A 17,363-nucleotide genomic window follows, 5' to 3' on the forward strand; every position below is an offset into this window, starting at 1 on the left:
GAGCACCCGGTAGTTAGGAGCAGCCTGGGGGAAAACTGGGTGGACCTGGCTTTGGGCACATTCAGTGGTTCGGAAAGACAATTCTGGCCCCACAGGAGGAATCCTGACCTTGCACAATAAGACACGGTTTCCCCACAGCATCCCTCAGGGACCCTCCCTTCTCCTTGTGGAGAGCAGGGCGGCCAGCACACGGGGAGGAGCCCTTGTCGATCGGAGCTGGGGGGAACGGGGCGGGAGGCATGCAGGCAGGACAGTCCCCAAGGGACAGTCTGGAGGTGGAACACGTGAAACTTTCCTTCCCTCCTCCCACTGCCCGTGCAGGTTGCTCAGGGGCTGGAATTTCCCAGCAGGACGCCAGAGCCCAGGTCTAGAGCCAGAGGGAGGATGCTGACTGTGGGAGGGGTGACCTGATTCCAGGAGCAGCCCTGGGCAGGGGCTGAGGGACGGGAGCAGAGGCGCTCAAGTTCCCTAAAATGTTTACCTTCCGAATCCCAAACGCAGCCTAGGTTTATGAATCAGGACTTCGAAGGCAGGTTTTCCTTTATCTGGGAACGGGAGGGGTTGGTTCACTGTAGACAACTTTTCCTCCTCATTTTACAGTTTGGAATCTGCTCACTTGAAAAATGGGCCCAATCGATTACCCTTTGCACAGAATCAAAAGCCAAAATAATCTTTTCTAATGATCTTTTCTGAGGAAACCAAGCGAGTGGCTCGCCGATGCCCCCGTCTGGCTCGTGTCCCCATGCATGAACGCAAAAGGGGTCCTTCAGGGGGCCCCATCAGCCTGAAAGCCTTCCGGGTGTCTTGACAAGAGGTGTGGGTGTCCTTGGGAACTCACGCTCCAGCGGTGGGTACTGTTTGTGTCAAGTGTGCAGGAAGCAAGAGCAGGTCAGCGGTGGGAACTGCCGTCGGGCAGAGCAGCTCGCCCGAGAGTGGTCAGACGTGGGGGTGAAGTCAGAGAGTGTGTGTGGGGTGGGGGACAGGGACGTCCTAGAGGGTGGTGATGGGTGAAGGGGGACAATGGCCTGGAAGGTGCACGAAAAGGATGGAAAATAAAGGTTCACCTCTGGGAAGGTAAGACCTTGGCAGCTACAGGGAACTGGAAAAGAGGTTGCAAGAAGCCAGGACAAACCCAAGGGGTCCCAAGCTCGGCCACCGCAGGTGCATGTCCAATGGTTACGCTACCTGTATGGACCTCAATTTCTAATAAAGGACTGAAGACGAGGATCACTGAGCTCCTTTCAGCTGGACAAGGCTCTCTCATTTAGGAGGGAATCCTGACAAGAAAACAAACAAGAATTTGGGGTGGTGAATCCTCTTTGAGATCTCACCCTGTGACAGTGGGCCCGCTGCTCCCTTCCTCTGGGAGAGAAGCAGTGGAAAATCTCAGGCGAGAATTTTGCCTCTGGTTTGGTTTTGCCTTGCTAAGCGCTGTCTGGAGGTGAGAAGGAACTCAGGAGACGGTGTATTCTTGGATACGGTTGCTCTTTCCTGTGACCCTTTTGCGTTGGAAGCCCAGAGGGTGGGTTTAGATTTGCCGCAGAGGTTAAAACACGAATCTGCACTGTCAGGTCCTCTGGTTGTGCCCTGCCAGTGACCAAGGTGCCACCACTGTCGACTGTCCCTGTACCCTGAGATGCGGACACTCAGATCAAGTGGGGGGCCTGTGCTCACTGCCAGAAAGTCACCTCAGCCCCCATTCTGAGCAGCCTGATGGCCCTGTCAAGACTCAGGATGGGGCCTCACAGGGCCGGTCCTACTTACAGGAACCAAAGGGCTCAAAAGTGCCTCAAAACAAGCACCCAAATCTTCTGAAGGAAGATGAGCAGTCTGATAAAAAAAACAATTTTTTTCCCCTATGGTAAAGAACAGTACAGCCTAGAACAACGTTTTATTTAGGTAAGTCTAATAAAAGAACAGCAGAAAGTAAAACATGAAAAACTTTATTGTAAGTACCACACGTCTAAATCTGCATCACTTTGAAACACTTCTGCTGGCTTTGCAGAACACAATAGTTGCAAATTTCCTTAAATCTTAATAGTCGCCTGCTTTAGATTTTCTCAGGCTCGTCTGCTCTGGCCTCCCCCTCTTCCCCATGGTGGGGTCAGTCTACCCTGCCCCATGCTGACATCTGATCACCCCAGAGCCAGGGGGAAGCCTGCTTCCAGAGGCACTGGCCCTGCAGCTAGGATGCCCCGGACTCCTCTGGGAAGCCCACTCTTCTCTTTGTCCCATTTTTACTCCTAGCCTGAGTGGCTAACTGGATATTCCAAGCAAAATTAACTCCAGTTTAGCTTCACGGAGGACGCCAGAACCTCGGATCCGTACCTGATTGCCATCACTGCTGTTTTAATGGAAGTGGGGAGTAGCTGGGAGAAATCCCCTGGACTGGAGTGGGCTGGGACAGGCGGAGGAGGGGTTAGTTCCCTGTCCCTCCCTCATCGGCCGGGCCTGGCCAACTGCGTGCCGCAGACTGGAACTGCTCACCCGTAGGGAGTGAGGACCCTGTACAGCCACTGGGGTTTGAAAGCAAATTTGACGGGAAAAAAAAAAAGCAATGAAAAAAGGCCATAGAGAATAAAAATGGACAGATCCTTTCTGAATAACAGTCCCTTTTCTGGCACTTATGATCAGATATAATGTAGGAAGATGCATTACAGTAAAAAGAAAATGATAATAGCAGTAATTTCCCATCTGGAATACTATTCAACTGCTTGCAGAAATCTGCAATTTTAATGCATTTTAAACATGTTAGGAATGAGTGACGATTCTCCAAACCAAGGAAAATACTCCATAAAAAAAAATAAAGATAGAAAATACACACTACTTTAATAGCAAACTTATTTTGGATACTTAATGGTGATGATCTTGGAATTAAGGGAGGGAGCAGCAGGGACCACCCTTTGCCCGAGAGGACAGCGAGAACATTGCACCAGAGAGTGCTGGGTCCTGGGGCTGAGCTGGGAGCGGGGACAGCGCCCGCTGTGGTCAGCAGCCCGCCAGTCCCTGTGTTGTCTGCTGGGACCGTCAGTGCTGCAGCAGGAAGTTGGTGGCCACGTTAAGGTCATTATTTGAAGCTCTCAGGGCTTCCAAAGCGTCACCTCTGGAAAATCCCATCTCCATGAGCCGGGCAACCTGAAAACAGAAACAAAACCAGAAGCCTGATGAGGCGGATGACGCTGCCGCTGATTCACCAGCCCCCAAATGTTCCTCATGTGAGTTTTGTAGGACACGTTAAAGAAAAAACAAACAACACATTTTCATTTCAGTGTGAAATCTGATGTTTATAAAACTGCAACAGGCACCACATTTTAAGGTGCTCCCTATATACAGCCAATAAGTATGTATTTTCTCATTAGGTCCTCATTTTAGGGCCCAGCAAGGGGGCTTCTGAGGGTCAGGGACCTGCCAGGACGAGCAGAGGGCGGCTGAGCTGTGGGCCTGGGCTGGGCCTGGGCCTGGGCAGCAGGTCTACACCAGCAGCCCCGCACTCCCCGGCCTTGCCACACGCCTTCGGGGTCAAATTTGATTCCCCAGGAGTAACTTCTCCAAGTCGCATTTCCCTATGCAGGCGTCCTGATGCTGGCGGGCTCTGAGGATCCACACGCCTTAGAGCTCCCGGTGCGGCTCAGGCAGAGCCCGGCCTTTGGGATGCCGGCCCCTCCCAGTGTCTCACAGCAGGTGCAGCGCCCCCGGAGTCCCCGCCGGCCTGCGGGCAGCAGCCGTGCAGAGGGGGGCGAAGCCCGAGCAGAACCGCGGAGGAGGCACTAAAGCCACCGAGAGCAGGGAGGTCGAGGCTTGCATTTTTTTGACCACAAATCCTGAATCTGTGAATGTAGAGGTTTCCTGTACTTTTACCTACAGGCGGTCTCCAAGGTCGAAACAGGCAGTGTTACTACAGTTTATTCGTAACCTGTTTTCCCGCGTTAAAATATATTATAAAAAACATTTATGGCCCTGGACTAGCCGCAGGCGGCGGCTTCTTCTTTTAAACCTTATTTTGAAATACACTGCATTTGCAATAATATATAGTGAAAAGTGATACTCTTACAAATGTTGAGATTTTCAAAGAGGTGTGAGTTGACAAAGGACGGGGACTTAGTCACCACCTCTAACTTTCTTTCCGGTAGAACACGATGCCCTGGGGCGGCCCAGTGGTCAGAGCCGCGCTGTCTCTCCTTCCCCTGCGGAGGGGGGCGGGGCGGGGCGGGGCGAGAGGGGAAGGCGGTGCCGAGAGCAGCCAGACTCCTCGCCCCTTAGGGAGCCTTTGGGAGAGGCTAACTCGGCTGGGAGGAGACTCGGCACACTTTTCAGAAGCCGAGGTTATGGCTGGTGTTTTCCAAACTGAGGCTGTGGTCCCTCATCAGTGGGTCGTTAAGACTAGGATTAAAAAAAAAAGTACACAGTGGGCTTCCCTGGTAGAACAGTGGTTAAGAATCTGCCTGCCAATGCAGGGGGACATGGGAAGATGCTGCAGAGAAACTAAGCCTGTGCACCACAACTACTGAGCCTGCGCTCTAGAGCCCATGAGCCACAACTACTGAGCCCATGCTCTACAACGAGAAGCCACCACAATGAGAAGCCTGCACATCGCAATGACGAGTAGCCCCGCTCACCACAGCTAGAGAAAGCCCACGTGCAGCAAGGAAGATCCAATGCAGCCAATAAATAAAAATGAATATTCAGTGAGGGTCTTCCCTCCAAGGAACCTCATTCCAGTTCTGGACCTCCACACACACCTCCTAAGGGCCAGCCTTGGGGAGGAGACGGGAGGCCGACTTCCAGCTCAACTTCCCAGAGTAACGGACCCATGGCTGGTGTGGGCAGAACAGCAGGGATCTCTGCTTCCATCTCCTGCTCTGGAAAGAATGGCCTTTTCCGGAGTCCCAGAACATTTCTTCGCTCATTGGTTGGGATGGAAAGCTCTTCCTCAAGGCAGCAGAATCTGAGTCTCGCTAGTTGCCAAGCATGGGACTTCAAAGGCCTTAATTTGCCTTCTGAAGCCACAGGAAACAGCCCCATTCCTTCTTCTGCGCGAGGCACTCGTGTCCTCCTCCCCTCGGCCGGCACCCCGCTCCTGTCCATCCCAGGCCGCGTGGCTCCTTGTCTCCCACCTTCACTGCCTGTGTGTCCTCTGCTAGGAGGCTCTCCCTTTGCCCTTGGCCTGGTTAACCTGTCTTCATCCACTGATCTCGGGGCACGTGGCCTTTTCCCATGGCTCGCAGCCTAGGAGGAACCCAGAGGAGGCGTCTTGCGGTCCCGCTGACCTCTGTCCCGTGCTCCTCCTGGCTGTGACTCAGGGCCGAAGTCGTCTCCTTACCAGCGCACTGTAAGGGCCCTGGCTGCCTCTGTTCACCTCTGTGTTTCAGAATACAGCACTTGCCAGCCTGCCCCTCCCCTTCCAGCGCTCGCCCACTTGTGCTGCCACAGAACACGGTACCACTGGTGTGATCTGCCCAGGGCGGAGGACGGCTAGACGGTGCTGTCCCAGCCCTCCGCACAGTGGGTTTGCACACGTGTGTGCGCGTGTACACTTGCCCTGAGTGTGTAGCTACAGCATCCTGGGGTGGCATGTTAGGCTGGGGCTGCTATAAACCCTGAGTGAAATGCGCTCAAGTCCGGCCTCTGAGTAAGTTTCTATTCACCCTTCCAGGTTCAGGACTGGGTGCATCTCTGTGAAACTTCCTCTGACCGTCTTCTAGCCAAACCGAACTACTGTCGGCTTAAGTTCTGCTGTCCCGTGTTAGCTCCCTCAAACGCGTATCGTCCCCACATCTGATTAGCACGCTTGCTCAACTCTCCAACGTCACTCAACTTAAAACGCCAAGCAGACAAGCTCAAAGGCAGAGCTCAGAACTTGCCAGAGCCATCCCCTCTCTATCCAAGGGGCTCATCAACAGTTTTTTTTGAACTTTAACCAGTTTCAAACTTCATGTTATTATCTGTTGTGATGTCACCAGCATCTCTGAGGTGACGAGCAGCACAGATGTCTTGGTGGCATCCTGTGTCAACAGGATCAGTTTGGTGCCTTCAGACCACAAGGCCCTTCACCTCTCACAAGTATCCGCCTGACAATCTGTTTCAGGCTCCTGCCAGACGTGAAACATCAGTTTTGCCTTTCAGTTCTCACAGTCCACACTTTTCCCTTTCCTTGGGGTCATTTCACATGGAGTGTCACTCGGGGACAGGGGCCACAGGACTCGTGCTGGACGCATGTCAACAGGAAGAACCCCCCTCACTGGTCTGGGTCCTCTTGCCAGGCTATTTCCACTCCTGCACGGAAGTAACCTTTTATGATGTTTATTCCAATTACTTCCGGTTAAGGACTGCTATCTTTCGTGGCGCGAACGTGGCCCAGCGAGGGGGTGGGCAGCTCCGCCTGCCGCGTCTCTGTCACCCACGGACACGCCACCACGGGCCAGCGCCTTGGCTGTTCTCAACAACGGTGAACAGCGAAGCACAGGCTCCACTCGCTGTCCCCTCTGTCCCCTCTGGGACTTCAAGCACAGCTGAGGCGTGGCTGCTTCTCCGCCCCTGCCCGACAGGAACACATCCATTTGTTTGGCAAAGCAGATCCAGAGCTGCGGCTGATGACGGGTGAGCCTCGCCCCGGCGCTGGTCCCAGGCGAGGCTGCCAGCCAGCGCGTCCACCTGTGCTGGAGCTTTCCCTCGACCAACTCCGGGTCTGGTCTGAAATCCAGGAGAGGCTGCCGCAGCCACAGAGCACCGCGCCCGGGGCAGGCGGCCTGGAGCGAAACGCGCCCGGGGCTGGGGTGGCCGGGCCGCGTCCGAGGTGCTGATGTCCGGTGTGAGGAGAAACTAGTTCTCTGCACGCAAGGCTTCCTCCGAGTTCATTCTCTCTCAGACACCAACGACCACACACGCCCCCGTGGGTTTTGACAGCTGGGCTGTTTTTCACAGGTCTCCGCCGAAAAGGATGTTTGCTGCTCTGCGCAGGCAGCGGCTGAGTGGCCATCACGGCGCTCCGCCTAAAGCTGGCGTTGGAGCCTCCTGCGTTTCTCCAGGGGGGACCAGACGCGTGTGACTGGAGACTGTGCCCTGCGGCATGCCCTGGCGCTCTGACCCGCTGAGAAAGCTCACACAGTAGAAACGGTGTTGACACTATTTAAAAACTGAACAAGCAAAGGAAGAAAGGGCATCTGTGAGTCTCCTCTGGTGTCCACGACGGTAAACATCCACAAGAAGTGACATGGCACGCTCGGGTGTGGGTCTGAGGGTAACAATCAGGAAACCAGAAGGAGGACAGCGAGGGGGCTCCGCCCGTGTTTCCTCATCCCGCGGAGGACGGCGCCGGCTGGGGCGCCCCCCCACCCCGCGGGCTCAGCGGCCCTCGGCCAGGAGGTCAGAGCCGCAGCGGCCGGCTGCAGCCCCCGCGGCGGACACGGAGGATCACCGTCGGGGCCCTTCTTGTTTATCGGCGCCTGACTTGCACAACCCTCACGCGTTTTGTAACCAGCTGAGCGTGAAGCCTCACGGAGCACATGATGCAGGAGCCCCTGGGGTCCACGGCAGCGAGAGACACCTGAGGCCACGCAGACCTGTGGTCAGATAAGCAAGACATGGAGAGGATTCTAGAGGTTTACAATTCCTTAAAATAAAACCACAGAGGAGCTGGCAGCTGGTAGAGAAGCGCCCCAGCCCTGGCTGCGGGGAGGCGGGGACCCCGCCAGGTGGCAGAGGGGGCTGCGTGGAGTTGCCGTGTGACCCCAGGCTGGGGCCCGGAGCCTTGGGCTCCTAGCTTTCTCCAGCTCTGGGGGGAGGAGAGACAGGTGGGAAGGGCCTAGAGCGGTGACTGGCACATAACAGGTGCTCAGGAAGCGTTACCTCTTAGGATCACTCTGCTCTACTGAGGAGCCCTCAGGCCGGGTGTGGAGAATCCCTCCCTTAGAGCCTCCGAGGTGACAAAACTGCCCTAGGGTTTTGTTTTCAGCACTCACTTTGTTTCCACTTCGCTGGTTTTATACCCTTTGTTCGTCAAAGAACTGAGGAGTCTTTCACAAGATCAAACACAGGCTTGTTTTCAGAGGGGCCACGGTGAACGCTGAGTGGCTGGAGGGAGGTCCTGGAGCAGAAGGGCCACCCCTGGCCCCGGGACCTGGGTCACTGGCATCCAGGGAGAGGCCCGTGTCCCCAAATGACAGGGACCTGATTCTACACCGGCTCCACAGCCAAGCACACCCACAGGCACAGCCACAGCTGAACACGGCCACGATGAACAACAAAGCAAGTGACTTTTGCTACCTGTTTCTAGTGTTTAAGTTGTGTAGACCTGAATTGGCCTAATGAAACTAGGGTGGTCAGCCCAAATGCAGTCGGACAGGAAGAGAGCAGAGTCCAGAGCATGCCGGTCAGTACCGGGCTGGAGGGTCTGGAAAACCCATGGGTCCCATAGCAACTTTCTAAAACGCATCTCCTTCAACATTCCTTCTGTTTCAGAGCCCAGTAAGAACTGTCCTCCTTCCGCCCGCGCATCACAGGAAAGCTTCTGTCTAAAAATCCTCACCACAAAACATCAGAATAGAGTTCATCTTGGTTTCTAGTCTAAAAACCTGAATGATCCCTTTCTCTGACTTCTTTTGGAAACCAGGTGTAGCTGGGTTATTATCCAAAGAGGATGTTATGCTTTTCCCGTTTTCCTTGTCACGTATTCAAAAATCTCAGGTGACTCACATGTAACACCTCCAAGGCCTGTTTCCTGTGACGTAAGATGGGACTTCCCAGGGGCAAGATGAGAGGGACGGGATGGGACAGCAGGGAGAGGCCCGCACTGAAATTCTAGCTCAGCCTCCTCACTGGGAGGGAAACACACTTGTGCAAGGTCCTTGCGGTGACTTCTGACTCTATCCGCTGCTCTTCGCCAGGCACCCCCGAGACTGGCCCAAGGTCCGGGAGCTCGGACAGGAGCAGGTGCCGTGGGAGAGCCCCGTCACCATCACCCAACAGTGCTGCACAGGAGGACAAGGTGGAAACATGCTTCCCAAGGAGAGACCTCACCACACAAGAAACCTACAGACACAGGAGACACATCTGGACCAGTTTTCCTTTCCTTTTTTTTTTTTTTTTAAATCTTCTATGGTTGGGACGTGTGCCCCTAATATCTCAAGGTAATTTTTACTCAAGAAAATGATTAAAACCCTACTTCAACATTCTACTACTCTGACACAATTCAACCACTCTGACACACGTGAAGTAGTACAGTCATCCCAATGAGATTTATAGAAATTCCTCTCCGTTTGACACACTCCTCTGCTTGTTTTGTTCAAATAAGACTGTGGTTTTCTTTAACTTCCCTTTAGCTAAGGGTGTCAAAAACAAATGGTTTTTGGGGTTCTTACTTCCCAAATTCTGACTTTTGCAGAAAGTGATGCCCACCTGAAAGGGGGTCCCGATCCGTCCCCCGTGGGCTGCCCGTGGTGGCTGGCCACTTCCCGGGCCATGGGCATACCCTGGAGGAGTGGCCCCAGAGAGATTTTGGGAGATGGGCTTGCCCTTCCCTGCCCTCACTGTAACTGCACTTGTCACCAGTCAGGGCAAGCTCAACGTCAGATTCCTGCGGGTCGGTGCCGCCCTCCTTCCCTATCAGCTGACCCCTTCTCCTCCTCCTTGGAACTGCTGAACCCCCGTGATCACACGGTTGACCGAGTGGGCTGTGCCTGGTTAAGTTACTCTCCTGCCTGGCCGCAGGAGGCTGGGCGGTCCCTCCTCTTTGCACTCTCCTGCTTGCTCAGGGTGTGGTCCTGAGAAGGCCCTCGCTACAGGCTGGGCATCTCCTTTGCTTACATCTCTCAGTACTCGGCAGAATCAGGCACCCCCAAAAGTTAATTATTTGATTACCACTCAATATTTCATTCTAACAGATCACGTGTTCTAATACTAGCATTAGAGACTAGAGATGGAAAGGTCTGAAACAGGACCACCCTCTAACACATTTTAAAGTAAAAACAAGTGTTCTTTTGAAAAAGAAGCCCTCTAACCACACCTGCATGTTCAGCTCTGCTCTAATCGCTGCTGGGCACCTGTTGCGTGTCTGGCTCTGTGTCAGCAGAGAAATGCGGAAGAGATGGTACCGGCCCTGGTGGAGCTCACCGTCCGCCAGGGAACCAGATGACCTGGGTGTCTCTAGGCCAACGCCCAACTCATTGTGGTCTAGATACTCAGAGCAGAAGCACTAAGTGAGGGGACCGTTTTCATAAGGTGAGCATTCTGGAGTTCAGGTGGGTTTTTCAGAGGCAGTGGTGAGGACTCTGGAGATCAGAAGAGAGACTCACTGAGATTTAGATTCTCTCATACTGAATAAATTTCCCTACTTAGCAGCTAAGATTGAGAGTGTCCGTGTGCCATCTCTCTCTACTTGGGCTGATGGATATTTCAGAGGATGTGAATGGAATCCACACGACGGGTCTCACGTATTATAAACCTACTAAGTGGTACCATATCTTGTCTGGGCAAGAGTCTCATAAGCACCTGGACTGTAACATGTTCCCTGGGCAGGGATGGAAGAAATTACATACGTGGTTATGATCATAATACACCCCTTCCTCCACGTCTGGTCCATGCTCTGGGGAAATCCAACAATGTGATTCCCCGTTCAAAGTCCTGCACACGGTTCCCTAATGCCTACAGCATGGAAGTAGAGGTCCATGCCCCGCTGAGAAGCCTTCCTGCTTTTATCCAACGTGGGGCCCCTGCCCCACCAGTCACGCTCCACTCCAGCCTCACCCACCTGTGCTTCCCCAAATCTGATGTGCTTCTCACCAGGCCACATCTTTACAAACAGCACTGCCCCCCACTCTCCCTGCACTGGCAGTCCTCGGCAGCATCAGCAGACTTGTACATAGCTGACAAGAGCTGTCCCCGTGCCTGGCCCCCACACTCGGCTCTGCACCACGTGAGGGCAGGAGTCGCTGCCTTAGCTGTCTCCATATTTCAAGAACCTAGCCCCGTGCTTACACCGGGCAGAGTGGACAGCTGATAACTGCTGGTTGACTAAAAGGAAGGAAGACATGAAGGGACGTGAGGAAGTCGACATTTGTGAAGTCCACGTTCATCCTCCTTTCATCGAGACTGCCAGCACTGGCTCAGTCAGTCCTGTTTGACTTCCTTGTCTAATTTCACCTGTGCGTCCCATTTAGCGTAAACCTAAGGGTCACTTTCTAAGCTTGGGGAGGGCTCAAGAGAGACAAACTTGGGATGTTTTTCCCCCTTTTGATTTAAAAAAAAAAATTAGGCCAACAGGACAAAATTTCACTATTTGTTAATTTTGAGTATGGGTGTAATATGAAAATCCTTGGTTAAGAAGAAAAAAATAAGAGAAACGCAATAATGCATGTACTTATTTTTAAGATACTAGAAGGTGGTATCTGCAAGGGATGATGAACTGCAAAGGTGCTCACTGAAAAATAGGAGGAGTGGATTGTGAAGAACCAAAAATCCAGAAACCTAACAGCAAAAGTAGAAAAGGTGGCAAACATTTCTGTGGCCGTATGTTAGACCATCACAAGGCTTAACGAGGGATGCACATTCCTTCTTAGAATATTCTTTGTTTTCCAAATGGATGGGACTACATTTCCTATCTTAAATAACTCATTAAAATTCCTACAGTATCTGTTCACATCAGAAAAAACTCAAACAATCATTTCTCTTTTTCTTGGTTTAGAAATTTACTGTTTCTTAATGCATTAAAATTATGACTGATGCTTAAATAAAGTATAGCACATCCAATTGAAAAATTAAGCATAAAAAGGCTTTGTTAATTCACGCTATCTTAATGTTACTAACAAATGATATTTTAGATAGTGTCTAGCCTCCAGCTAACCAAGAGGTTATACATAACTACACATTTGTAAACATTATCGTAAATGCCCTGAGAGGAGACCCACATCTTTCTTCTCTTTTACAGTCGCTCTAGTACGCACCACAAGAACGACTGAGAGTCTACACATATGATGTCGGGGGTGGGGGGGGGGGACTCTGTGTCATAGTGTGGGACAGTCTATAAGGCCATTTCAGGATAATCAAGAAATACAGAAGATAAGATTTTGAAAAAAATCAGTGAATAAGGAAGCACGTTAAAAACAACCTCTCATGTATTTACATCTTTTCATAACAGAGCCAAGAAGAAGTAAATGATATTTTAAACAGATACCGACAAGATGTTAACCTCACTCTTGTCATTCTGGGAGGATCAAGGACAATGATTCATTAAAAAAAAAAACAACCCTACAGACTTCAATTACACACATTCACCTTGTTATCACTTTTTGACACTTTTTTTTCCTCAAGTGTCAAAACTAAGAACTATGTCACCTTCAAGTACTTTCTATCGTTAACGGCTGCTCTGTTGTGATGGATGTGACCTGGGTTCTAGCAAGGAAACAGTAATGTAACAGAACTTTCTTTCTTTTCACCTGAATTTGAGAGTATTAGTTTATTTTTTAATCTCTTATCATAAACACCTTGCAAATGCTGAGTTACTCGGCTTTTTCCTTATCGCGGGGCTAATATTTTTTTGGAAATTAGCCAATGGAAGAGAACTGCGGCTCAATCCATCTCTCCACCCTAACGAGTTGCTCCAAGGATGAGTCTGAGCTGAGAAGTTAAGGGCGAGGGGCTGGCTCAGCTTGTCAGGCACGTTCAACTGGGTTCCCTCACTTGTCGTGGCCTAACCTGCAGGTGCCAGTGGGGGCCCTGCCCAGGAGCCCCACTTGAGCTCCAGAGAAAGTCAGGATACATACAGCCTTGCCACAGAGCCTGAGTGCCCTGGGTCGGACTGGCGTTTGTTGGCTCTGGGGACAGGGGATGGGGGGGAAGCGCACGGTGTGACCCGCTCTGAAACACTGCCCTTGATTTGCTTTCATAAGAAGAAAGCAACGTTTGCAGAACAAAATTTAAAAGGGCTGTTACTGAAATGCTCCCAACCTACTTTTATAGATTTCAAAAACTTTCTAGTGTGAAATAATTACAAACTTCTAGAAAAATTTCAAGAAAAGCACTAGGAACCCAATTATTCTTCATCCAGATGCATCTATTACTTTGCCACAGTTGCTTTCTGTCCACACACACACACCCCCACTTATTTTTCCCGAGCCAACTGACATTAAGCTGCATGCGCCCTGTCCCTTTAGATCACTCTATTTCCTCGTTTGCTCAAATCTACAATACATACAATATAATTTCAGAATTGCTGTACTCATACCACCATGAAAAACAAACCCATGGAGAGTATAAGGTTTGCAGTTCTTTTTTTTTTTTTTTTAGAGGGCATATTATGTTCAAAAGTTACTGAAATTAATTTGCCCTCTTCCTTTTGATTATATTATTCATTTAAGATACAGCTGGAACATTTAACATTAATTTGTTTCCTTTTAGTTTTATGACTGTCCCCATCTTGATGTGCTTTTTGAATATGTAAAACATTAACTTGATTCCTAAGTTAAGACCATACGGATAGAGAAGCTACCCTGTCCTTCTGCCTCCTTTTCTCCCAGCCCGTGCAGTGAACCAATTTCGGTAGTTCTGTAAATATGAAATATCACAGATTTAACAATAAGCAATCACAATGCTTTTTTTTTTCTTCTTTCTTTCTTTCTTTTTACAAATTATGCCTTCCTTAAACTCATAAGACCCACAGTAGCCAATAAAGAGCCCAACTGTCTGTCACTGGTAGAGGTGGTGGTTTATCTGATATCAAAGTCTTTGTATTTATACACTGAGTTTTTCAAGTCTTGTTCACCAAAACTGCTTGGAGTGTGAAGCATGGGTTTAGGGTTAAGTACCAGGTGTTACTGATTACCTGCTCCTCCGAAACCTCCAGAGGAGGGGCCGCTTGTTGTTCAGACCGCCGACCATCCTGATAGTTTACGTTTCGTCGCTGACGTAAAGGAGGGAAAAGACGGTTCCAGTTGATCATTCCTCCCTAAAAAGAGATCAATGCACAGAGATCAGACACAGGAGGAGCAGACCCATCGTAACGCTCGGAAGAGCGTTCTCTTGCAGTGCGGTCACAGCTGCAGGCTGGAAAGAAAATGTCAGGTGGATCTGCCGTGTGCAAGCTGAATACATAGGCTAAAGTCGGCAGGAGGTGCACGGAGAGAAAAGAAGGTAGTGGGTGCTGCCAAAGGGGTTTGTGCGATCTGGCTCCGGAAGGCAGCAGAAGACACATGGAGTCACTCCTAAGCTCAGCCCCATGGTGTCCCCACCGATGCTATCCCAGCTCTGCTGGACTCAGGGGAAGATGCGGAGAGGTGGCTAACTCAGGGCAGGCAACCAGACCTGGGGCTTCCTTCAGGAGTTCTTTGAGAGGCTGCTCCTTCCTCTTTCTCCTCCTGCTCCTCTTCTCCGCCTTCTTGCTTTTTTAAAAAAATGTAAGTAAATTCTGAGCAAGGTCCGTGGAGAGAGACTGCAGGTGGAGGTAAAACCCAGGCTGGGGGACAGGCTTGGGAATGTGAAGGTAAACCCTACATGCAGGGACAAGAAGTTCAGACCCCGTCCTCAGTGGCTTTATGGGTAACATTGGTGGCGATGTTGTTTCTTCCCTTCTCTATGTCATCAATGGAAAAAAGCCACTATGTGAAGAAAAAATGTGCACTGCAAGGTGCTTTTAAAAAATTGATGTTTTAACCTACATGACAACTTTTTAATTTATCAGCTTAAGTCTATATCTAGATGCCTTCTAGCTCCGGAAGATTCAGAGATTAAGAAAACCTAAAATTTTTGCTATTATAAATACCTAAGCATGCTACATAAAACTGAAAAACATTTCATATGCATAGCTGAACATAAAGGGAAGATGAAGGCCCCCAGGGTGCCAGAAAGAAGCTCTGGAAACCAGGGCAGTGAAGAAGCAAGGGCGGCACATCCTGCTAAATAACCCAGAGCCACTTGGTTCTGTCACCTGTTTAGGTTCAGGAGAGCAGGCCTTGGGTCTAAAAGAGGCAGTGACTTTAAGTTCATTACCTCCTTAAAGGTACAACCTCAAATGGAGCACCCCCAGTGAGAGAGGAAGACCCACCAAAGAGCAGATTTTCCCGAGGGAGGGAGCAGGAATCTCGGTGTGCCTGGCAGTGGAGAACTGCAGGCCAATCCGGGGCTCACGTTACACTACATATTTGCTCTAAGAACCCACGGAAAAGTACATAAAGTTGGTCCTGGGATGGAGACAGATACACCTAGGGAGCCAAGCAGGAGCAAATCTCAAGTTCTTCTGGAGAGACGCGCTCTCATCCTGGGATCACACGGGATCCACTGATACAGCTCCCGTGGGGGAAGACTCGGACCCTGGACTGCAAAACCCAGGGGGAAAACCCCAGCATAATCAAGAGTCAATGTGTACAGTAAACAGCAGGACCAGCTCCCCGAGAACTTAAATTTACAACATTCTAAAAACAACTATAAAATCAGAAGTTTTAAGATGACTGAGATACAGAAGGAGTTAAAGAATAGGACACTATTTTAAAAAAAAGCTAGTCTTTTAAAAAACAGGGAAACAACGTAGGGACATTATGCAAAGCTGTTCCGGAGAGACACTGGTAGAAATGAATTCACATGTATGAATGACTGCACTGAATACATACCGACGGACTCACCAGCTGAAAGGCTGAGACTGTCAACTCTGAAATCTCTCCCATTCCCCCCGACTCAACAACAAACTGAAAATATAGATACAGACGAGTTGATGCAGAGAGATGGAAAACGAAGTATCAAAGCAAACTGTATCAAAGCAAACTGACGTTGCTAAATTCATGTCAAATAAACAGACCTCAAGGGCAAAAGAGGCATTATTAGGAATAAAACCACTAGGATACATTGCTATTATTTATATATAACATGCGCGCATCAAAATACAGAAAGTAAAATTCAACAAAACTACAAGAGAAGTGGAAATATCTATATATTTAATTTTTAGCATATATTGGTAGATCAGGTTTGTCTAGATGGACATATATAACCTGCACTCAATTTTTAGAGGATATATGTTCTTTTCTACGTAAGATATTTATTAAAAAAGTGACAATGCACTGAACAAGTACTATATGAAATGTCCACAAATACCGAAACATTAATATTGTTTGATATTCTTTGATTACAATGCAATTAAATTAGAAATAAGTATCAAAATTATAATTAATATAAAACAAACAAAAATGCACACAGATGTTAATAAAGTGGGGGACAGACACAACAGAAGGAATCAACAAAAATCCAGTGTCGGCTGTTGACAAGGTCAAATACACCTGACGCTTCGTGAAAGGACAAAGAAAGAAGCACAAATTACATGAGCAATAATACAAGGAATATGACAGATATTAAATAAGAATGCTTTATTTGTACCAAAAACTTTAATGAAGTAGACAATTTTCTAGAAAAATACAACTTGCTAAAACTCGAGAAGGAACAGAAATTGGTAATCGGTTTTAAAAGCTGTTCAGGAGCATCAACTGAAGCTGGACACGTGTGGCTGCCTCAGCAACTCCACTCCTGGACAAGAGAAATGCAGACTCGTGTTCACCAAGGCTGCATTGTTTGTAACTGTCAAAGACTGGAAACTACCCAAATGCCCATCAAGTAGAATGGATACTTTATGTATATTCACATGATGTAATACTATATAGCAGTTCAAAATGAGCAAACTACAATTGTATGCAACAATATGGCTACATCTCTCAAATATAAGGCGGAATAAAATAAACACACAAAAAAGTATATTTTGGGAATTCCCTGGCGGTCCAGTGGTTAGGACTCTGTGTTTTCACTGCTGAGGGCACGGGTTCAATCCCTGGTGACGGAACTAAGATCCCACAAGCTGCATGGTGCAGCAAAAAAAAAAAAAAAAATTTGTATGATTACTTTTATATAAGGCTTACTTTTCTGTATGATATACTTCAATAGAAAGCTAAAAAAAGAAATAGAAAACCTGACTAGACTTTTAGCCATTAATGTAATTGAAATAACACCTAAAAATCTACCTACCAAAAATCTACAGGCGAAATCTATGAAAATTTTAAGGACCTGCTATCTTATACAACTTGTTCTAGAGAACCGAAGAGCTCCCCACCTAACTTTTAGAGTCTATATAATGCTGTTTCCAAAATCAGAGAAGGCTATTATGAGAAAGAAGAATTATAAAACAATCTGTTTTTACGGACAGATGCAATAATCCTAAATAAAATATTAGAGAACTCAATCCAACGATGTTCAAAAAAAAATCACCTTATCCAGTATGATGTACTTTATATTAGGACTTATCTCAGGAATCTTAGAAAATATAGGAACATAATTCACACATTAACAGATTAAAGGACAAAAACCAAACGCTCACTCAACAGATCTAAAAATAATTTGAT

The 17,363-nt window shown here is 48.9% G+C and overlaps 1 protein-coding gene across 3 annotated transcripts in view; it reads right to left on the minus strand.

The window, feature by feature from the left end:
- Window positions 1-1,931: 1,931 nt before the first annotated feature.
- UBAC2 (UBA domain containing 2) overlaps window positions 1,932-17,363 on the minus strand; it is a 162,198-nt gene continuing 146,766 nt past the window's right edge. For all 3 annotated transcript variants that reach the window (XM_057707286.1, XM_057707285.1, XM_057707288.1), the window contains 2 exons: window positions 13,814-13,936; window positions 1,932-3,135 (listed from right to left, as the gene is read on the minus strand). In XM_057707286.1, coding sequence (XP_057563269.1) covers window positions 3,028-3,135; window positions 13,814-13,936 — 231 coding nt within the window. In that variant the 3' untranslated portion in view covers window positions 1,932-3,027. The remainder of the gene's footprint in view (window positions 3,136-13,813; window positions 13,937-17,363) is intronic.

Source organism: Hippopotamus amphibius, chromosome 14 (genome assembly GCF_030028045.1).
Source record: "Hippopotamus amphibius kiboko isolate mHipAmp2 chromosome 14, mHipAmp2.hap2, whole genome shotgun sequence".
Lineage (NCBI taxonomy): Eukaryota > Metazoa > Chordata > Mammalia > Artiodactyla > Hippopotamidae > Hippopotamus > Hippopotamus amphibius.